Below are 24,040 nucleotides of genomic sequence, written 5' to 3'. Positions count from 1 at the left end.
CTTTGGTTTTCTCAGAGTACATGGTGTACGAGTCACCTCTGTTGAAATTAAACATGTAACTTCCAGCCTGAGAGAACATTTTTCTATTAAAATTTAGTATTAAAACGCAACATCCACCTGATCAGACATTTTAAAGAAACCACTCCTCACATGTATTTTATTTTTGCTTAAAATAAGTAAACAATTTGTCAAGAATTTGCTAAGCAACATCATTATGGAGTGTATATTTGCCTTTTTGTTTTACACATGAACATTTCTGAGTTTTTACAGAAACATGAATGAAATTGTCCTGGACAAACATTAGCTGTAGGAAAATAAAACGGGTAAACTTATGTGTAATCTTATATGGAAGACATGTAATAATCTTCAAATTAATATTGCAAGAATGCAATATTTGCTGTGTCGTGAATTTAAGCTCTGCTTATCAATAATGTATTTGGTCTGTTGGATGGAGTCCGGCTGCAGTAAATGATCAGAGACCATTCTAGAAGCATCTTGATTCATAAGATATCACCACGACATAAATGAAATAATATTGCAATCTCTTTAATGTCTACTATTGCATAGTTTTAGTTCTATTAAGCCCAGTGTTTTTGGTGCGCTGTATGATCCTGATATAAAAGACATTGCATTACATTTTAGTGTCATGTGAAAGAATTATAGAACCCTTCACAGATTATGTTGTTTAACATTTTGGGACAATACTGAGACACCAGCTCATTTCAACAAGAACATACTTTTCAAGATTATGTAATTAAAACATTAAAAGAATGTCGTTTTTTTTCATTTAAACTGGCTAAAATCAGTCTCTCTGGGACCTAGAGAAAGTGAACTGGAGTAGCGTGAAAGCGTTGGGTGATTTAAAGAGGTGCTTCTTTCCACTGAGAAGGACATTCAAAACAAAACATGCCAACATGGCCATACAAGATGGTTCACCCTGAAAGCAGACCGCATGATGCTAAAAGAAGCAACAAAAAAAGTCTCTATAGCAGGTTTTAGAGCAACAGATGATATGAAAGTATATACCTCTACAATCAGAAGTTCCATCCATCCATCCATTGTCTGTTCACCCTTGTCCCTAATGGGGTCGGGAACAATCAGAAGTTGATGGAAGATATTTAACTTTCATGGGAGTTGTGCAGGGAGAAAACATTTGATCTCTTAAAGAAAAAAAACATGGATTCCACACAGTTTGTCAGAGAGAATATAGACAAATATCTGAACTTGTGGAATAAAGTCATTTGGACAAACAAGCCTAAGCTTTGACACAAGAACAAAGGTCGCATTCAGCATTTCAGGTGAGTAACCCATTGTAGCATTTCCCCCGTATTACTCAAACCATTGGTGACAGATATTATCCCATTTGTTTGCATATGTTAATCATATCTGGTCAGTTGAAGGTGGTGATTACGCAGCTTGTCATCAAAAGTACTCCTTCAGAACTATAGCATGGAAAAAAGCAAAAAGTTACCCGAGTGGTAAAAACAACAAAGTAGAACCTGGAAACAATTGGAGCATTTAGATTGTGATTCATGTGCAATATTTATAGAAGTGATATTTTCCAGCATCCCTGTTAGTTGGTTGGTAGAAGATGGATTTGGCAGCTGGTCTGTTTTTTTGTGATTCATCTGGAGGTCAGGAGGACGTTTGATGAGTAACTGATGACGATGAACTCAAAGCTGAGTCTGCAGGCACATGATGTCACTCTAAATATGGTGGGTGTGCTTGGTAAAATGTTAATTAATACAAACTTTACAATACTAATAATTTGCTCCAAAGTGATGAAGCTACAAATCTTTTGAATTTAGACAATCATATCAATGATTATCTAAATCCTACAAAAGGGATTTTTTTCCCCCTTTTGTAGTCTTGAATGGTTTGTATATATTTTAACCCACCAGACATTGCATTCTAGTGATGTAATGTCCATTTAACAATTAATATATGAAGGGGGAGGGAAAAAAAATCAATAGGAGCACAAATGACCCAGCGTATACAAACAGTATATAGAGGGAGGAGGATGAGGACGGATGAGCATGTCAGGCAGATGGATGATAACCCCACCCTGGCCTGATTCCTCGCTGCTCAGTCTGCCGATAAGCAGCAGAGGAGGAAGTCCATCATTATTTTACTGGGACATAAAAGGCAGGATGACCAACTCTATTCAGCTAATCGAGATACCGCTGGTATGTTTGAAGTCGAATCTTTATTACCTATCTGTTTGCTTCAACAAACGCTTGGTTTAAATGAACAAAATCAACTGTAACATGAAGTAGTTTTGTTGCTTCTTTGAAAAAAAAAAAGCAAAAACCAAAACCAAGACAAAGCTTTCTTCCTGTCAGTTGCACATCTGTTCTTGGTATTGGTTTTGCACATCTTGTCTTCACTTCCTCTTTCTCGCTTCTCTTTTGTTACAGAGAACGACCCAGACACTCCGCCAGCTGACCTCACAGCCACCTAACAACCAAAAGCAGAGCATTGATTTCAGTGTCAGGTTAGTGAATTTCTAATCAGGCATCTTTGCGTGTTCACGGAAGAAAAAAGCAAACTTTTGGAACTGGAAAAGGAAAAGTGGAAGACATCTTCAGTCAGACTTCAAGCAACTATTTGAGAAATTCTCAGACATCTTGAAGATGGTTCTCCTATTCATACCTGACTCTCATGCCCAGAAGACTCCATTATGTCCTTGTAAATGTTAGTTTTGCTTAGTGGTCATGATTGCAGGGCTTTTGTTCCTGTTCTGGAAAACTGTCTTGCTACAAGATTAGTTACTCAGGGGAAGTCCTGTCCTTTCACAGCCATGGAGGGCCTTGAGCAGCTTGATGTGGTGGGTGACATCAGCCCAGCTCTGGAAGCAACCGAGGACTTCATCCACTCCATGGCTGGGATCCAGAGTCAAGGCCCAAGTCCCGCTCAATCGAGCAACCGCCAGCCTGCAAGGGCGCACAAGCAGCTGCAGGATGTGTCCAGCTCCGCTCTGGGCAAGCTGAGCTCCAGCGGCGTGTGGAACTTGCTGGCCGGAGAGCAGCCGGAGGTGGGGCCCCTCGGGTTGGCCTGGGCCGACAACTTCAGCGTTCTGGGCCTCGGCATGGGTCTGAGGCACGGGAAGAGGAGCCGAGCACGCTCCACCAACGACCTGGTGGCCCACATGCAGGAGTGCGCCAACAACACCGGAAGCGCCTCGTCGAAGTCGGTGTTTAAGAAAGGACACAATCGGTCCAGGTCAGACGTCAACTACCGTCCGTCTGCGTACACGGACAATGGGCTGCCCGCAGTGGACTGCGACACACTGAAGAACATGATCTTCAACCAGCAGCAGGACGGTGAGTGCATGGACAAGATCGTCCTTCATTTGATGATAAACCTTAAAAAGAAATGATGACAAAACGGATTGAAGGTAATTCCTATTTTAGATGTTATCCAGTTTGTATCATGAAAATGTATCTTCAATTACAGTATACTAAGATTTTAGTTTCCAGTTTGTAGTTTTTTACCCACTTTTGTCTCTGACCCCTGGTCTGTGGCCCCATGTCTGCTTGTTGATATTTTGACCAGGCTGCTTGGAATCCACCAGAATTATAATGCACACTTTCACCGCACATGTACACTTAGCAGTAGTTCTTAAACCAGAGTAGTTGTTAAGAAATGCATTATCAAAGGAACACTGTCCTTCATTTTCATGCTGAGGCATTTGTCTATGTCCAGTATTATTGAGTTCTGTTTAAATCATCATTCATAGGTCTGTGTGATAAGAAATGTATTCACAAGTGGAGGAAAACATTTTAAAGAGATGTCTCCTAAAAGCTAAATGTGTCTCTGGTGGTGATGAGAGCCATGTTCTGAAAAAGCAAGCTGTAAAAATTTCAGCCTATAATAAGCATATTGTGGTTCCTTTATTGCATAATTGGAAATTCTGTTGTTCCCTACTCTTGGTTTCACAATAACTTCAAGAAAAATCTTCAATTTAGCAACGTGCTGTCATTGTTGATGAATGTTGGTGACTGAGAAGCGACCCTGCAAAAGCCTTTATTTTTGTCTATCTTTTTGCTTTATTTCTTGCTTTCCCAAGTAGGCTGTAGTAAAGCTCTTGCAACTAATATATTCTTCACCCAGCACATGCACTAATAACCTGGCAACGTTTATGAGGCGGCCATTGTTACTTCATCTGTGTGTGTGTGTGTGCTTTTACAGTTTTGACCCCTGGTGTAATTTCTCTTATTTAGGTGAACTGACCCTTTAATGACATAGCATTTGCCTAATTGGACATTCATGGTGCAAATTGTTGCTTTTGCTCTTTGAAGATGATGTCATGCCCTCTGTTGACCAAATCATTGAACCTGAAGTATTCTTGATTCTCACCAGAAGGCTGGCCCTTACCTGAGAGAGCCTTCCTTCCCCTTCCCCAATCTGATCGGCAGTCCAGTCAATGAAAAGCTTTCTCAGGTTTTGAGAGGATTATGGAGGACAGAAGTCCCCGACTATTTGCACTGCAGATCGGGGCGTGTGCTGCACTTAGGTTGAAGCATCCCCAGAGAAAGCAATAATGATAGAAGATGATGATAACTTAAAATGACACAGCTGTGGCTTGACCGTCCATATTCAGACTGAGAGCGCTACACACACACACACACACACACACACACACTCGCGGGGAGCTCATTTGTTTGTGTGTTTTGGCTATCCGAAGACCTGAGGAGATCCGAAGGGATCCTGAGGGATAATAGCCCGTAATCCTGTCAGCAAATGGACTCAAATGAGGCGAGAGAAGAGGAAACCCAATTACCCAGCCGCTGATACTGGCAGGATTATTTAGTATTAGCATATGTGTGAAAAGGTATCAGGCTGTTTAGACTGGCGAGATGTGCATTGAAAGAAGAGAAGTAGGAAAAAGACGGTAATAAGCAGAAGCCAAAGTGATTTACTGGGCCTCGCTGTGCCTCTTTATTCACATAAATAACAAAAAGGGGGCCTGTTTGCCTTTCCATTAGTGACAGCTGGGGATGTTTAGATGGTAAAAAGAAATGAGTAGCACAGTTTTATGTAAACAATATGCATACTGCATATGCATTCAGACAAACAAAGTCAATGTGAAATTTCTTTAGGATTCCTTTTGGTCTTGATTAGAGAAGATACTTCTTGCTTCTCAAAATTGTGGCATTTGTTTTCCTGGATATATTTTAAAAACTAAACTGTTGATACTTAGTTTGTGCCGTAAGATAATCTGTGGCACGTTACGTCATTGAGACAGATCATACACAGAAGCCTTACTCGTCTTAGAAAAACTGCGAGTAGCTCTGGTCTGCCAGTCTACCGTTCATTTAGACCATTCAAGAATATCAATATTCATCAGCATTTTGCTTTTTATTTGATAATATGTTATTGAAATATTACTGCTGAAAATTTCGGTGACATTATCAATAGCAATAATAAAATTACTATATTTTTAAAACTCTTTTCCTCTTTTACCCTTAAGCAGTCTCCCAACTACACTTGGTGAGCTTTCACCACCAAAAATATAACTTGGGTGCAGACAATAAGGTCTTGTTAGAATCCATGCAGCTTTCAATAAATATTCTCATTCTCAATACTCCAGACATCAATGTAGGACTCTTGAAAAATACAGCATCATACCAAATATTGCGTTCAAGCAGTGGCGGCAATGCTCACACTGATTTTGCAATGACAGTTCTGATTCAGTATATCGTGCAACATGGGAATGAAATTTCTACTCTTTTACCATCGGAAAAGAAAAATGGTAAACAATTAGTGACGACTCAGAGAAGAACACTGTGTGTTCACACCCTTAATCCTAATATCCACAAATCATTCAGACCAGATTAGCTTCTACAGCAACTCACTGTACATGATGCGGAGACACAACAGGACTTCAAAATCACTTTTTGCCTCCCCATATTTAGTGTGTTTATCAGTGTGACTGTAGCTTAACACAAGTGTCTCTGCTTAATGTCTTCTCACAATAAAAATCTGGGTTTTCATATATTTTTTAATCTTTTTTTATTACCATTGCACACAGGCATTGTGCATCTGAAAATGTGCGATGACTTGCGTGACAAAAAAGGACTTTGATTTAGAGAATAGTTGTGTGTATTAATTTGTACCAGCAAGTAAAACTGTCACGCTGGAAATTAGTGTGTTTTATATATCAGAGGTCTGCAGCATGATTGGGTGAAACACTGGAGAGTTATTTGGTGTTGAGTGTGAAGTATTAGCTATGATTGAAAGCCTGTGCGCATGTATGTTGGACTATTATTAGAGTGTGGTGTAAAAACCCAGCAGGTAGCCATGAAGGCTAATTAAATAAAGCAGTTTTCCTCTCCACAGTTCCTAATTCTCATCTCGACTCTCCCAAGCGTAAAGTCTGCCAATCAGTTAGACCCGATTCCAGTTAATCCTATTTGCATATTTATTTTATCCCTTTAACAAAATCTTTGTTAACATGCAAGGTCCGTGATCCTGAGTGACTCCATGTCTGCCACCGGTTTGATAAGATTGATGACAGCCTGCACTCACCACCCTGAGGCTAACCAGAGCTGTGAATTATTTCCCCTTTACGGCTTTCTAGATGAGTGATCCGGTGCATTAAAGAAACAAAATGCATTTTTGCCTGTTTAGACTACATATTGTGCTTTACAACTAAATGAAATTGTGAAGCTGGTTTTGAAGCTTATTGTGATTGCTGCTATTTTAATTAAATCTCTTAACCCAGTAAGAACAACTTTTCAGATTAAACCAGTTTCAAAGCTTAAACAATCATGTTTTAAAGCTGAAAATGTATATTTTGTTTTTTTGATAAAAGTTAAAGGATTAGGGCTACACAATATATAGAAATCTTGCAGCGGGGATAAAGGTAGTATACGTATATTGTGATGACAATATCACTTGCCATATATGTCCAATTCTTTCCTCTTTTTGTCATTTGTTGCAGTTATAATCCAGGGCTTCATTTTAATTAAATAATTTTGGGAGATCTATGATCGATACCTACATGAGAAATCAATCATATCTATCGCCACAAAAGTCTGAAAGCCAGCCACTGTCCCCTTTCTCTCTGCTGTGAGATAGGGCTGATTGACGGACCCACCAAAATGTCACGTCTTCACATCTGTGGTCAACAGTGGTCACCCCACTAGAAGAAGAAAAAAAATCGGCAGCTCAGATTTTTTTAAACATCAGATCAGCCAGAAAATTGCAAATTGGTGCACCTCTAACTTTGAGTAATGTCTTTAGTGTCAGGTGGGAGCATCAGTGCAATTGACAAAATATTACGTTTGCATAAAAAATGCAAGTTCATTACACTTGGAATATAAGAATAAGAAAGTAACTATAGTTCTCTGATAGCACATCACCTCAATCATGCATTGCTTATACATTTGTTTTTGGCTCAATGCGTACAGTCTTTACAGTCTTCAGTGAGCTCTTGTCCTGCTCCTGCTCACTGTGTTTTCTTAGAAACAGGGATCAGGACTTCAGTGGCCAGGATGCATCATGTTTCTATTTTAGATATTATGAAGCCTGCTTTGCTTTCTTCCTGTTTTTAAGTGGTGTACATTGTTCCATTTTTCTTTAGTTCCACTCAATACTTTTGCTATTTGTGTGAAAGCTGAATCACATTGTTCTGCAGGTGGCTGTTTTTCTTCCTCTTTTTATTGGTTTCAGTATTTGTATTGCATTAAAATATTTTTCAGTATTTCATAGGGCATACGACAGCATTATATTGATTGATTAAGTAGATTTACTGTCATTGCACAGAACACAGATTAATAGTCAGACAGACAAGGCACATAAGACTTGACACAAGTATGATCTGGGAAAGAAAAAAAACTTGTTTTTCAGTCTTGTTGTCTTTGCTTTTATACTCTTTTACCATCTCCCCAACAGCAGTAGTGTGAACAGATGGTGACTGACAGATGTTGTCTTTTGTCTGACAGCATTGTGAAAGTGATTCCAAGTCAAATTTTAGGAAAACTTGATGGATAGTCCTGTAGGCAGACAAAGTCCCTCTAGAACTGATGATGAGAAAAATGATCATTATCAGAACAAAACAAAGAAAAAATAAGTGAAAGAAACTTTTTTTTTTAATCACTTTTGGAAATTCTGAAAAACAGCTCTTGTAACCTCTTGTTTGGGTGCGCAGAAGGACCAGCTGGATGATCAGTGGGTTTTTTTCTATATGTTGAATGAACTGATTCCAAACATGCAAATATAAGTCATTTATCTCGTTTCTCCTTTTCTGTTTCCAGTTGACAAGAGCAGCAGCAGCAACAGTGTTGTGAAGCAGGGTGAGATGGAGCAGCGCGAGGGCCCACGGGGCCGTTGGACATCCTGCTACGTTGAGCTGACTCCCTGTGAGCTGCGGCTCTATACTCTGGATAGCAGTGCCAATCGCCAACTGGGCACTGCCTACTCTCTGTCGCACTGCCAGAGCGTCATCGCCCCGGCACCCTGCAGCCAGACCAGTCAGATGAGCCAGCCTGGCGAGAAGCGCACACTCCAGGCCTTGTTCTTCAACAGCACACGTCTCCAACTGAGGGCGGCCAACCAGTGGGAAGCGATGGAGTGGCGGCGGCTGATGTGGGAGAAGGTTCAGGCAGCGAGGCCCGCGAGGCAGGACAACCGCAAGCATAAGAACAGCGTGGAAACTAAGCAGAAGTTTCCTGTACCCATGTCACCTTCCTCTTCGCCCTCTCCCTCTGGGCTCGACACCCGACCCGACGGGGATAGCGACACCCCAACTTCATCTGAGGCGTCGCTTTCTGTGAACTCTGGAGTGTTGAGTCGGCCAACCACCCTCCCTCTGTTTAACCAGCGCTTCCAGGACGTGCTGAAAGCTGGACTTCTCCACCTGCTGATGGATCAGAACAACTGGCGGGCCTTCACTTTCGTCTTGACGAGATCTGCTCTCCAAGCTTTTCCGACTGAAGGCAGGGGGTCTGTGTCCCAACCGGTCCTCCACTTCTCCCTAGCGTCCTGCTCGTCAGTACAGCAGGATCTTGTACCAGAGACCGGAGAGTCATGGGCAGATAAAGGGCGGTGTTTCCAAGCCACTTTCCCCAAAGAGCTCCTCAAGCTCAAGGCGGATGATCACCTGAAAGCCCAGGAATGGGTGGAGGCGCTGCGGCAGGCAGTGGACTCGCAGAAGCCCACGCAAGAAGACAAGAGAGAATCAGACGGACCTCCTGGTCTCCAAGAAGTGTTGTTGAGGTCCAAACCACCAAGGGACAGGAAGCAGAGGGAGGCCCAGAGAGCAAAGCGGCAGTCTGTCACCACCAGTTTCCTCAGTATTCTCACCTGTCTGGCTGTGGAGAAGGGGCTCACCGCTCAGAGCTTTAGGTGTGCAGGTAAGTGACATTTACAGACACTACCAGATTCCTAGTGAGATCATTTCACAGCAGAAAGTATAACAGCATAAAGGTTTGCCTACCTTTCTGTTTCTTAAAACGATAGACGAGCATCATATCTCCATATGCATTACCAATACTTAAGATCTGCATCGTGTCAAGCACAATCATGACTACAGCATTTCCTCAGCTGTAACAAACTGTGGCCCAAAAGTGTGAAGCCGTCCTCGTAAAGATGTTTACTGACATTGAAATGGGCTAACCAAGCCTGGCTTTAAATGTCTTTGGTTAGTTTAAATGTCCACAGGACCCACAGGTTAAAAGAGTCACATTTACAGCCCTAAAAATAAGGACTGGTCGACCTGAACTTGCAGTTAGAAATGGTTTCATTGTACATGCGATACTTTGAACCTCCTTACGTGAAACATTTTTAGCACTCCCCTGGCTTATCATCTGCTTGTCTAGCCTCTTATCGTCAACATGAGACTTCCTCATCCAGTTCTAAGAGAAGCTACTCTAGACACAAATTAAATATCAGTGGAAAAAAGACAAGTTACAGGTGTCGTTCCAGCTGTTGAAGGATTCCTGGCATCGATATCAGCTAATAGTGAAAGACACCAAACGGGAGCACTTGTCAAATATAATTTTACTTAATCGTCACAAGCCTCGCTTATTATTTCATATTGTTGATAGCGTTTTGAATGTTCCGCATTATACGGGCTTTGAGCCATCTCTGGAGGTATGTGAGAAATTTCGCGTTTTTTTCGAGGACAAAGTGGCTGGTGTTAGGGCCAATATTATGTGTTCAGCTTCTGACCCTTCAGTTGCTGTCAAATGCTCCACTGCTTTGTCTCAGTTTGAACCTGTTACTTTGTCTTTAATACATGAGACTGTAGGTCATCTTAAGGCCTCAGGTTCTGCAGCTGACATTTTACCCCCACGACTTTTTAAAGAGGTTCTTCCTGTTTTAGGGATTTCTATTACGGCTATTATAAATAGTAGCCTGATCACTGGTGTGGTTCCAAAACCTTTTAAACAGGCATTAGTTCAACCGCTGATCAAAAAACCTGGCTTAGACCCTTTTCTGTTATCTAATTTTAGGCCTATTTCAAAGCTTCCATTTATGTCTAAAATTTTAGAGAAAGTTGTTTATAATCAATTAAAGGCCTATCTCGATGTAAATAATATTCTTGAGGATTTTCAGTCTGGTTTTAAAACTTTACACAGCACCGAATCTGCATTGTTGAGGGTGTTTAATGATATCCTTTTGGCTACTGATGCTGGAGATCCAGTGATTTTAGTTCTTTTAGATTTGACTGCAGCCTTTGACACGGTGGACCATGATGTTTTACTTTCCCGTTTAGAGCATTATGTAGGTCTCAAAGGCACAGTCTTAGTGTGGCTTAGGTCGTATTTGACGGATAGGTCTTTCTGTGTTGACATAGATGATTTTAGATCATCGTCTGCTCCTTTATTGTGTGGAGTACCGCAGGGCTTGATACTTGGACCTCTTTTGTTTTCTTTATATTTGCTTCCCCTTGGGTCAATATTTAGGAAACATAATATTGCTTTTCATTGCTATGCGGATGATACACACATTTATGTGCCTCTCAATCGTAAGGGAGTCAATACAGTACCAATTTTAATGGAGTGCCTCGATGACTTAAAAACTTGGATGGCTCTGAATTTTTTGAATTTTAATGAAAGAAAGACGGAAGTTATTATTTTTGACCCTGGTACTACCTGCAAGTCCACTCCTGTGGATTTGGGTCCACTATCACATTACGTAAAGCCATTTGTTACAAATTTGGGCTTTGTAATGGACGCAAATTTTAAGTTGGATAAACAAATCAGTGCCGTTGTGAAAACGAGCTTTTTCCATTTGAGGCGGCTTGCTAAGATTAGGAATATGGTACCAGTGGATTATTTTGAAATATTAATCCATGCTTTTATTACAACACGACTGGATTACTGTAACTCCTTATATGTGGGTGTCAGCCAGTCTTCTTTGTCCCGTCTTCAGCTGGTCCAGAATGCGGCTGCTCGGCTCTTAACTGGATCGCGGAAGAGAGAACATGTTACCCCGATTTTATATTCTCTGCACTGGCTGCCAGTACATTTCAGAGTGCATTTTAAGATTCTTTTATTTGTATTTAAATCTTTAAATGGCCTTGCTCCCTCCTATCTCTCTGAGCTGCTACATATACACTGTCCTCCTCGAGCTCTTAGATCAGCGAGCCAAATGAACCTGGAGGTGCCGAGGACTTCCAGGAGGCAGAGAGGAGACAGGGCGTTTGCTGTTGCAGCTCCCAAACTTTGGAATTCTTTACCTATGTTGGTAAAACAGGCCCCCTCTTTAGCAATTTTTAAATCTGCTCTTAAGACTTACCTTTTTCGGTTGGCCTTTGATTCGGTTTGAGATGCTGCTTTTCTGTATTTATCTGGGTATGTTTATGTATTATATAGAGTGTTTTACGTCACTGCATTGTTGGTTTTGATGTGTTTTAATTTTGTTTTTATTTGTTTAATTTTGTGATTGTACAGCACTTTGGTCAGTGGTACTGTTTTAAAGTGCTATATAAATAAACTTGCCTTGCCTTGCCTTGCCATATTTATAAGGCCTAACAAGGAGGTGTGTATCCTTTTATCTCTACTTAGCAGTTAGATCAAAACTGGTAGGAGATTCCTTCATGATGTTCCCTCGGTCTAAAACCCCTTAACGAGATGAGCTGCAGGCAGCGGTGCTCTCCCTAACCCACCTGCTGCTGTGGTCTGCTGATCACCTAGTTGGAAAATTATGTCCCCAATGCTTTTCCTCTGCCTATGCGAAAGACATATTCAGTAGCTCATCTTGAAAGACTGCTACTGTGTGAAAACTAAAGCAGCTCCATCCGTCACTGATATTCATGTTAATGCCGTTTTGAAGCTGCTGTTAGATTGAAAAAGGCAGCATGTTTGTTAAAAAGTCTGCTGCAGGTTTGGCTACCTGAGCAGATAGCTCGTCTAACTACCCACCAACTTGTGCAGTGATATTGTGTGGAGTAAGAAATGTAGCTTAAGAACTACTTTTAAATGTAGCAAATGATTAGTTCATGATAAATTCATCTTGTACAGAAGGTATACTTCACATTTTTTTAACGGTAAATCAGAGCTGCAACTAACAATTGTTTTAGTTATCAATTAATCTGTTGATTATTCAAACAATCAGTTAATCGGGTAAACCAAACCTGGCACATTCTGTAGATTTTTAATTTAAGTTTTTCTTATATAATCTTAGAAATGCATTAAAAAATGTCAATAAACAAACAATTCAGTTCCTTTTGTAAGTAGGAAAATAAGCATTTTATTGCTTAAAATGAGTAATGCAGCCTTTCTTTACTTGAGCATTTGTAACAAAGGATGTAGCTAAAAGAATAACATTGACTTAAAATCAATACAGTGTAGGATGATTATATGCCAACCATATTTACAGACAAAGGTGTTTCCTTTTCACCCTAAATGCAAAACATATATTTTACAGTTTTGTCTTAACTACTGCTCTGAGGGTGTTGTTACTTCAGCAAATGGCCATCTTTCAGTTTTTACGCTCCAGTTTACCATTAATCGATTACCAAATTAGGTGACAATTATTTGGACAATCGATTAATCACTATTAATCCGATTAATTGTTTCAGCCGCACAGTAATTATCAGTATGTCACGTTCCAGTAGTGACAGGAATAAAAGCAATTAGATTATGTCATGCCTTGTTGCTTTTACTTTTTTCTTTAAACGTCTTTACTCAACGTCACATTAAAGCTATCTTTTTATAGCATTGTTATTCATCTCCTCTCAGTCCCATATTTACTTTTAATGTGGACTTGGAGTAAAACATGGAGGTCCCCCCAGTCTTTCATCAAGAATCCCAAACCACTCCATGACCTCGGTTAACATCAGTTTTATTAGATTTATTTTTCTACTTAATGTACTCTTAAATCCCTTCTTCAGATTAGGACTATTAAAGTACCTGCCTTCTCTATTAATATTCCAGTTAGTCCTCATACCAGACCCTTGGACAACCCCGCAAATGGCAGGCGGTGCTTTTCCTCCCCCTGGGTGTGAAACGTGGGCTTCCTCTCGCTCTCTCTTTTGGAGGGCTTTGAATAATCGCCGCTCACCTCCCATTTTATTTGTAACCACTGGCTTTATTAATGCAGGGCTGTTTGAAAGGACAGCTGAAACGGGAACAAGGATGGGGGCCGTCCGGGGCCAACTGATGATAATTGGCGGGCTTAAAGCGTTGGTGGGGAGGAAAAATGGATGAATGAATGAACCTGTGAGTGAATGAGAGCAAATTGAAAGCTGCCTGGGGACGCTACAGTGGACAGCTGTGAGCGGAGGGGTTTGTTGGAGGGGTTTCAGGTCAGAGCTGGATGGACGGGACAGCTGGATACGTCTGTTTTCTATAGAGCGCGCACCTTGGCTCCTTCAGCCCGTTTATTGCTCTCCTCTTCTACCTTTTCATTCTGTTTGCTTTCACCAGTTCATTCATGTTCATAGCCATGTCCTGTTTTTGTCTCCATTTCTCCCGCTGTCCACCCGTTCAAAAGGGACAGTATCCCTTCTTACTCTCCTGCTGTGTTAATTAGCAGAAACCTGAAACTCTGTTTTAAAAATTTTTATTTAAAAAAATAATAATTTTAGATTTTTACAGGCAGTTTATTTTTTCTTTTACTGCTTTTCATCCTTTTTCACTCATCCAGCATGAGCTACTTTAGTATTGGAGCATAAAAGGGACATGAAGCTTCTTCTGTCTGGGTCTTAAACCTGTGGCTCCAGAGTCCCATTTGGCTCTTTGGGTCCGCCACTGTGGCTCTTAAAAAAAGAGCCACAGTGCCACTATTAGTTCTAATGCATGCAGGTTGCAGGTTCACCTACTTTAAAACCTATCTACAGTAAAGCATTTAAGAAATATTCCTGTAGAAAAGAGGGATATTTATCTCAGATTAGCTGAGACAGCTGAGGTACTATAATAAAATTTTAGATGAGATTTATAATAATGATCTAAAATGTCTTAAATTCTTTAAGTAAAATGTAAGTTGGCCTTAAATGTGTCACAGATCTTAGATATTTAATCTCATATGAATCTGTGACATTTTTTTCTCTCAGGACTTTTCTGTCAGGCAAAAGTTTGCGTTGTGTGCAGACATCTTCACTGACTTGACGGTGGTTAAGGCGACGAGTAGCAAGCTGCTAAAACAAACAAGTCATTAGCTGCTACACCCATCTTCATTTTCCACTCTTATTTTCTTAATCTTTCTTAATCTGATTTTCCAGTCTAATCCACCTTTTGCCTTTGCATATGCTGCTTCCATCCACATACGTAACAAATGACTAGTTGCTTAGCATCAAAATGTACTCAGCTAGCTACTGTAGATAAAGCTAGCTACTTTTTACATTTATAGGAAATGCTTTACGTTTGAAGACTGACTCCCCGTCAACCCCTTAACCTTTCCCCACATGTGCGATTTACACACACACACATCGCCTCCTGATTTGGTGGCCCCTGTTGTTGCACTGGAGCATGTTCTCAGGCCCCTGATTTACTATGTCAGTCCATTAGATTTGAAAGGGGGGTGTGGCGGGGTGTTTCGAGTGAAGTGGGAATCGGTAAATTCAAGGGAACTGCGGAAGTTGGAGGTTCACTTCAAAAGATTGACAGTCTCAGATGCGCGTGCACACACACACAATCTTAGACTCTCCATTTGTTGACATTTTCATTTGAGTGTTTGGTCGCTATGAATGAGGAACATCAAAGCTCACGCTTCTCGTCTTTTCAGTTTTAATTCACACATGTACAGACCAAACACACGTACACACACAGCAGTGTCCTGTCAGAGGTGTGGTGGTTTGAACCAGCGGCGGGCAGATGAAAGCAGGAGTCCTCTTCTTGCCCTGATGTCATCTTTCTCTCTCTTTCTCTCTCTTTCTCTCTCTCTCTGTCTCTCTCCTGGTGTGAACAGGTCAAAGTGACCCTCTCTCACTACAGAGAGCCGCAGTACAATCGGTGGACCTTTGAGCCACGTTTGAATTCCCATTCATCTTTCCCTCTGTCCCTCTTCCTCTTCATCCCAGAAAGACGCATAAAAGATCAGAGACGAGCAGAAAATTCAGTTGTTGCTCTGCTGGTTGAACTGTTATTTGTTACTCGAACATTCAAGAAGAAGAAAAAAAAGGTAGATTCATTTTTGCTTGTTTAAGGTAGAAATGTGACTTTGTACGATCTTAAAAATCCGAACTGAAGTTGAAGTTTTTGTGTTTTGAAAACTTGAAGGCCATGACGGTTCCTCTTGATGACTGTCTCCATCTGATCAACAAACCATTTTACCACCCGCATTGCCAAAAAAGGACAATTTTGTAATGCCATTGACAATAATGTATACTTCTTTGTCAATTAAGTACTCTAGAATCAGAAGAGACCCTACATAACACCCAGAAATCATGGAGTTCATAAATCCCCAGTACTGAGTAATTATTTTCTAACATTTTTTAAGGTGTTCAAGCTATTTTAAGGGAACAATTGATGCAGATAAATTGACAGAGATAATTTATCTGTGTTAGTTTAGCAGTTTGAATACAATCTGTCCTGGGATCCACTGAGGGATCACAGATTCCCCTCAAGCACCAGATGTGACGAGGTAAGGAAAGGTCATCAAGGTGAATTATGAGATTGCATTGGACAACATCTGTGGTTAAGTTTTGAGGATTAAAATCACACATCTTTCAAATCCAGAGCATTTATACTCTTTTTTTTTTTAAATCACTTTCTGTTAGACTCATCTAGAGCTTATAAACTCCTCTGGTTTTTATGGAGTTATTAGGCTACAAAACTCTTAAAGAAACTGAAGCAAATGTGAGCAAAGTATTTTATTTGTGTTTATATATGGCAGGATACCAAGATTGAGATCGTTCAGGGAGGATTTTAATGCCAGACTGGAAAAAAAAATCCTGCTTGAATCTCTCCACTTCTGAATTAAGCAGGAGTGGACAGATGAAAACTCATTAAACCAGGGACTGTGCTGTGTTTTATTTTGGTAAATGCAAGTATGTCATCTTTGTCAGCTCATCAAGCTGCTGTTTATAGTACTGAGGCCATTTTAAATGGGCAAATTATAGCTGTGTGATCAAATTTATTGAATTATTTTTTTAAGGCAAAAAGAGGCTGCATCAGTTCAAAAAAAAATAATTGTTTAGTTTACGTAGTCCCTTAATTTTCTCTGGTTAATTCACTATTGGTAAGCAGAGACCAAACAATTTCAGTCTGACTCACAAAGTCCTCAAGTTAGATTTTATATGCATATAATATAAATACTCCTTATTTCATAATAACAGCTCAGTGATCTGAGATGTTACAGCTATTTGCTTATTGTCAGTGTTCCACAATGCAGTTTATGTTTTCTGTCAAACTTGTCCTCTTCTGCAGAGACGTTGTAGAGCGCAGTTGGACAAACGTTTGGCTCTGTGCGTTTGTTTGTGTGGGTGTGTTGAACCTCTTGTGCTCATGATATAGAATTTGAGGTAAAGGCTTTCTGGTTTTGGGGCCTTTTTACGTGTGCCTCTTTGTTCCCGCGGTCCCGGCAGAGCCAGACTAAATCTGAGGCCACATATGGCCAGCGAACTGCTCTGGTGGTTTGCTACTTCCTCGAAGTGACACAGTGTTTCCCTGACTGCTAACCATGGCCCCAGCGTGCTGGCTCGCAACCGGTGGACTGCGGTTTACTGCTAGAGCATCCACCCCAAACACCAGCATGAGCTCACCTCTATAATTAGCCCAACTTTATCGAAGCTAAAAATATGCACTGTGGATGTTGTTTTGTTTTTCTTTATAGTATCTGCAAGAAATCATATGTAGGTGAGTCTCGGTACATTAGAATGTCATTGAAGAGTAATTTTGTCTCACTAATTCAAGTCAAAAAGTGAAACTCATGAATTCATTACACACTGGTTGGTGGTTTTCTAGCCTTTCATTTCTGTCAATTTTGATTTACAAATTACAGTTCCTCAGTTAATTTCAATACTACATCAGACAAACAAGAAAAACCATGTTTAAAACTTACTAGTTCTCATATTAACAGGTTTCTTTCTTTATTAAACCAGTACAGGTTTCGTAGAGACTGAAAGGATCAACGGCAAGCCAGCCAACATGGTGTGACTGATGTGTTGCCGAGTTACACTTACACTCACGGATGTGAATCATTCGTACCAAAGCTTTACGAGACCAAACGGCCGGGTCTCTGTTGGGATCGTAGCTGGCAGTGCAAAGACCTTTGCTCTCGCGTCGACGCGAAACGGATTTTACGGCTGCAAAATAGGTTTCTCTTACGGCTAATAAACTTTGTAGTGACCCATTGAGACAGGCAGCTGTTATATAAGAGACTTATTTGGCATTGAAGCAAATTTGAATTCATTACGTAGCTTACTTCAAATTCGACCGTTTTCAGTTACACTTTTGTCAAAGTACAAGAAAAACACAGTACAAAAGTGTGTCTTTGCACCCAGTTTCTTTTGCCAGATTATCGATGTGTGTTTTGGGGCATTTTTTTAACATAAAATCCATGCAGTATCTTTTTAACGCTAGCACTCAGCAAACTCTTTGAAAAATACAATTTTATACACATATGCTCGATTTCTTTCCTATTTCTTACCAGTATTGTAAGAAATTAACCATTTATGAGGAATCATCTTAAAGTAATTTTTGTTACACACTTTTGCTTTAGTATTGCCTGGCTATTAAAACACGATTTTGTAAAAATACAATGATAAATCCAACAGTGCTTCACCATTTCCAGTCTATAAATCATGAATGTCAGTATATGGTTGGTTCATCTTTAATTTTATTAGGCTTGTGTCAATTTTTAGACATAGTTTTAAGTCATAACTGTTGATTCTTGGTGTTTCCATTACCACAGAAAATATATATTTCTTTAATTTTGTTTTGATATCTGTTAGAAATACATAGAATTCAAGTTTTGTTAGTTTATTTCTTGTTTAAATTGAGTGAATTTCATTACGTATTAGTTAGAAAACATGAAAGGCCAATAGAAGAAGTTTTTAACTTTTCAGATTCAAAGCACAGTAAACATAATTTTATATTAAACTTATGTGATAAATATGGAGTGGATTACTTCCACTCTAAGCTAAATGGAGATGGACGTTTTCTCTTAAAAATGAACTTCTGTAAAGTTATCATGCGTAACTTTTCTCTTACCTATAGTTGACCAAGAGGGAGAACATGACCCTGTAACACCTAATTATTGCGATGGCCATGGTTGAGATGATTTTCCATTTTAGCAATTTTAAAGAACCAACACAAAAAAAGGTATTTCCTTAAAATACAGAGCCCTATGTGTTATGTTTGTCACTGTTTTCTTGGCCAAATAAATTCCGGGTGCAGCTTTTGAAAACAACTTACGTGCTGTAACATAGAAGTTTGGGTGAGATCATGATGATGCTGTCATACAGCTACAGTATCTTCAATCAGAGGCGTCTTTAGGTCTGTTGCAAGACTGACTGCTACATGAGATCCTTTCTGGCCACAGCATCACCATATGATAACTTATTCCCTTTGGGGAAAATGAAGTATTTTTGAACTGAATTGATGTTGAAAACACTGTCGAACAAAATGTAGCTCTTTTGGTGAAGTTTAGATCTTTAACATTGTATCCCCCTGATATCAACAGCTTGAATTAGAGTTGCGTTAAACAGCTAAAATCAGCTAAAACAAGAGGCTAGCTGTTAGCCTTTAACGTCTCTGACGACTTACAACTTTTCTATAAACTCACAGCAATATGACAGTCTGTTATTAAACATCAGAAACTAAAACTGATGATGATTTTATGGGACCTCTCTCAAAAATAGGAGTAGTTTGGCTAGATACACAGGAGTAATCTGCTCTGTTTTAGGCTAAAGCGTTAAACATGAAACAACAGCTGACATTCAGGTTGTCAAACACCCAGAAGACGCCCAGAAGTCTAATATTTGTTCTGACGTGTAGCATGCATATTACGTTATATTATGATTTTAACGGTTTGGCTTGTTGGTGTGTTTATACGGGATCCAGTGACACACCTGATTTAGAAGAAAACACTGCAAAGAAAGTAACTTCACCAATAAATAACTGTGAGGATAACATTTTACAGCTTCAGAGCATCTCTGAGTTCCAACATGGGTATTGTTTTTTCTTTTATCAGATAAAGGATGAATATAGCTTTAAATGTTGATTACAGCATTGTTTGTGCTGATCAGAGATAACAGAAAGCTAGCTGAGCTACCTGAGCCGTGTTGGCTCCCTTCATCTGTCTGAATCTGTTCGTGTTGTTGTCTCTCCTTCGTTCTTTCCGCTCATCTCTCAATAGTCCATTCCTTCTTTTTATTCCATCTTTTGTTGGAGCACCTTGGACATGCCGACACATGTTCAGCTACTTCCGTCTTTCTTTTTTTTTTTGTTGTTGTTGTTTTTTTTTAGGTAAGGTTCTACTTTTATTTAAAAATAACCGATAAGAATCTCCCATTTCTTTTCTTCCGGATCTTTCTATTTCCCTCCTTTGCTGTTTTCCTCCCAGCTTTATATCCTCTAAGATGGTGTGGATAAGGGACACCTGTTGTAGCCCTTCAGCACTCCGATGTTTGGGTGTTCCTGATCACAGAGCGGACCCGGGTGTTTGGGTGAAGCACAAACTTTAAAGGGTTGAGAAGACAAAGCAGGCCAGGGAAGCTATCAGGCTGAATAGTAAAACAAAACAAAAAAAAAAGATCTGTAGGAGTTGCTGGTGTACAGAGATCTTGCTTAGTTAGGGTTCTTGTGTTGCGGCTACAAAAAGAAAGAAGCACAGACTCTGTTGTCTAAGGATTCCTGGACAGGGAGAATGTTTTTGCACATTTTGAAGCTCTAAGCATGAACTTTTACATAGTCTACTTTTAGCTTGGGTATGTTTTTTCGTTTAGCTTTAATAATTTTATCACTGAAAGCAAAAGCTAAATGATTTCATAGCTTCAAACAAATCATTATTCTTAATTATTCTTCATTTCTTTGTTTTGCTTTGAAGGAGCTCAGATGTTCTTTAAAGGGGCTTTACGTGGAAATACTCAGTGTGGGTTAGGTGAAAATAATGCCATTGAGATATTTATTAAACAATTAGGCAAAAATGTTGGTTGTGTTTAACCAATATTTTCTTCGTATGTTTTTTATGGGCTGAGAAATTAATCGGATTCATCATGATGAATCGATTATTCAAATAATTATCAACTAGTCTAGTAATCAATTAATTATTAACTGGAGTGTGCAGAATCAAAAAGGGCCATTTGTTGAAAGAACAACATAATCAGAGCGGTACTTAAACCAAAACTGTATTATAATCATATACATTTTTCAAAACCTTTACCTGTTAATGTGTTCTACCTTGATCTCCTCAAGTGGCCGTTTTAGCTTGACCCAGTTCAAAATGCTCCTCTTCAGCACATTTTGCTTAATTTTGGCAATTATCAATCAATCAATTCCCAAAGTAATCAACAGATCAGACCTACACTGTAATGATGTTCAGTCAAGCAGAAAGAGCTGAGCTTTTCACATGTTGGTGTCAGGACTGTTTTTTTAGCTGCACATGCATCCTTTGCTAAACATGACCAAGCATTCACAAAAAAAAATTTTATTATATTTTGGGCAATAAAGTGTTTATTTTCTCATTTACAAGAAGCTAATAGCTTGGTATTAGCATCTGTTCCTAATATTTAATAAAAAATGTTTTAAGTGGTTAAATAAAAAGATCTTCAGAATGTGCCAATTTTTTCTATCTGATTAATCAAATGATTGTTAGTTTAATCGATTACTAAAATAATCATGAGTTGCATCCCTACTTCTTTCTTTTTAAGCGTCATAACGTTCTCCCTTAGCATCATAGTCTTGCCCCCCTTTCTTTACAGTTTTTAGTTTTTGCGCTTTCCATAAATAAAGTCTGACTACCCAAACCAGAAGCAGTGGCTGCCCCCATGCATACTGATACTCTCTCTCTCTCCTCAGGCTGTCAGCGTCCGGTCGGTCTGTCCAAAGGAAAGGCAAAAGTTTGCTACTACAGCGGCTGGTACTACTGCCAGAGCTGCCATCAGGATAACTCCTTCCTCATCCCTGCGCGGCTGCTGCACAACTGGGACACCAGTAAACACAAGGTGGGGAAAACACACACAGCCAGCCTGGCCTTGTCGGACAGGCAAAGAAAATCACAAGGCATGTCTGAAGCTCGCAAACGAGCGTGTCACATCCCGCCTTTTTAATCTGCGCAAACCGCAGCTTTTATGTCGGGCTTTTCTTTAAGCCCACTTCATCCAAAACATGCATGAAAAGTACAGCGTGCTTGGGATTATGTGTAATGTATCGGCAGTGCTTGGTGCCCACAACCAAAAATAAGCTCTTAACGTGCTCCTCCAGGTGTCCAAACAGGCCAAGGAGTTCCTGGAGTTTGTGTACGAGGAGCCGTTGCTGGACATCCAGCAGCTCAACCCCTGCCTGTACGAACACTGCGAAGCGTTGAGCTCAGTGCTGCGCCTCCGTCAGCAGCTCCAGTCGCTCAGGGCCTACCTGTTCAGCTGCAGGGCGACCGTCGCCGAAGACCTGAGGCGACGGTAGGTCGCCTGAAATCTCACTTCTGCTTTTTGAGCCCTCATCGATCACGCCACTCTCTTATTTCAAAAGCAATTGAGAGTGAAAGCAAACTCTTCTGTGCCCTAAAACACAGAGTCGGCACCTGGATTTAACTAAACAACCAGGTGAGAGGCTCCATTTGGAAAAGTACCGGTGAATATGTGTCAGCCGGTAAAAGGTTAGTTAATCCTGAATGATGCAGCGAGCAGCTGCTCTTTTCTTAAACAACCTGAAGTAAACATCCTGAGGCTCTGGAAACGATACAACTTTGTCCAGAACCATCTAAGCAACAGAAATTAGATCCTACACGAAGGGGGAATAATAAGAGAAATAGTTGAGTTTACTTAATCTAGTTCTTGTCTTATATGAAATTCGGTTGCAATTTGTTGAGCTTTTTCATGCCAGCGCTGCGGAGGGATACTCAATGTGTTTGAACTAGACAGCTGCCTTATAAAAAACCCTTAAAAAAAACCTTCTGTTTTAAGGTGAAAGGTTGGACTGCAAACCTGGTGGAGCCTATCAGAGACGGCAAACTGGCTTTGTTACCTCTAGAAACAATTTCAACCCGTCTGCCATGTTACGGCAGGTTGGAAACTAAAATAAAACTATTATTTTAATGACAAGAAACCCTGAAGATGAAATTCCACCAATTACTGCAGCTGTACCTTCTTGTACAGCTTTTGACAACAAGGCACCTTGAACAGTACGACTGCATTGCAGAAGCTTAAGCTACTGCAATGCAGCTAAATGTATAAACAGCTAAATATTGTTAAATGTGGCTCACAAGTTATTTGGTTGTTTTGGTTATACATTCACTGTCTAATTTGAAAAACACAAAAACAACAACAACAAAAAAAAAACTTCAGTTCCTATACAATAATCTAAAAAAAAACTTTTAAACAAGAATGTATGTACTCACAGCAGTTTACATAGATTTATTTCATGATTTAAATTAGCAATAAAAGCCTTAAAAATATATTTTAAATATAGCATTTAAAACAAAAATGGCAAGTCCGATTACTTTATTTCTTCTTAAGGCCATTTGGAGGCACAGTTGAAACTGATCAAGAAGGAAGGAAAACATATAGAGAAATCAGTGAAAACATGTTGCCTTTATTGGTCAGTTGAACTGGTCCCACGTTTTTTTTGTTTTTTTTCTTACTAATACAAAGAAAAGTTAAAATAACAGCTCCATTGCCTCCACCAATAGTATATGGTGACATTTTCACAAGCTGTGTTTCATATATTTAAATATTTGTAAGGATGCAAACCTCTATCATCTCCTCAGATGATCTGAGTGTGATTAATCTGCTAACATTTTTTTAATCAAGTGATAGCACTAGTAGATACACATAAAACATTAATATTTGCAATAATAAGATTGCAAAGGCATGCTTGGATGCAAAATTTAATAGGCCAAGTTTTTATGACTTCTGTGCATGTCATGTATTCGGCTGGATTTCCTTTGATGCCTTAATGGCATCTGCAATCTTTACTCTCACAGGAAGAGGTGGGGGCATTTTGATTATGGAGGAAAAATAGAGGAAAGAGTCAACGTGTGGGCTAATCATAACTGTCATCACAATATTTTACAGTCTTACTCCAACGGTGTATTTGCACAGAATACCAAAAACCTTATTTTTACCATTTTTTTGATTGGTATATTGAAGGCATTTTGGCTTTACGTAAAACTTCGACATTAATGATTCACTGAATGAACCGAGACGCATACGGACTCGTATGTTTACTTTTTTTTTAACAACTTATCACTAGGTTGGCCATAATTTGAGTATGCAGTAGTGTAAACCAACCCCCTCTGTATGTGACGTTTCGTCTCCTTTTGAATGACAGCTGCAGTGAGAATCCTGAAACATTACTTTTACATTTTCATCAGTAAATTTAAAATATTTTCATGTTACTTTGCTCGACCAAGATCAGCTAAATAAAGCGAGTTGCTGCTCAGAGAAGCGTTGTGGCTTTCTGTGTTTACTTCTGTCCCATTAGCCGAT

General features: G+C 39.7%; 1 protein-coding gene across 6 annotated transcripts in view; it reads left to right on the top strand.

The window, feature by feature from the left end:
• Nucleotides 1-24,040, top strand: part of plekhm3 (pleckstrin homology domain containing, family M, member 3) — a 48,558-nt gene that overhangs the window by 726 nt on the left and 23,792 nt on the right. For 2 of the 6 annotated variants that reach the window (XR_003596219.1, XM_028023127.1), the window contains exons 2-5: nucleotides 2,418-3,323; nucleotides 8,262-9,359; nucleotides 21,414-21,559; nucleotides 21,819-22,012. Coding sequence is in view for 5 of the 6 variants with exons in the window: in XM_028023127.1 (XP_027878928.1) it covers nucleotides 2,693-3,323; nucleotides 8,262-9,359; nucleotides 21,414-21,559; nucleotides 21,819-22,012 (2,069 nt within the window). In the remaining variant the exon portion in view is untranslated. Of the gene's footprint in view, nucleotides 1-1,105; nucleotides 1,299-2,086; nucleotides 2,187-2,417; nucleotides 3,324-8,261; nucleotides 9,360-21,413; nucleotides 21,560-21,818; nucleotides 22,013-24,040 lie in introns of those variants that run through there. The other 4 variants (XM_028023131.1, XM_028023130.1, XM_028023128.1 and 1 more) reach the window with 4 other exon arrangements.

Source organism: Xiphophorus couchianus, chromosome 7 (assembly GCF_001444195.1).
Source record: "Xiphophorus couchianus chromosome 7, X_couchianus-1.0, whole genome shotgun sequence".
Classification (NCBI taxonomy): domain Eukaryota; kingdom Metazoa; phylum Chordata; class Actinopteri; order Cyprinodontiformes; family Poeciliidae; genus Xiphophorus; species Xiphophorus couchianus.
The sequence above is the reverse complement of the archived record's forward strand: the minus strand, read 5'-3'. Positions and strand labels throughout refer to the sequence as shown.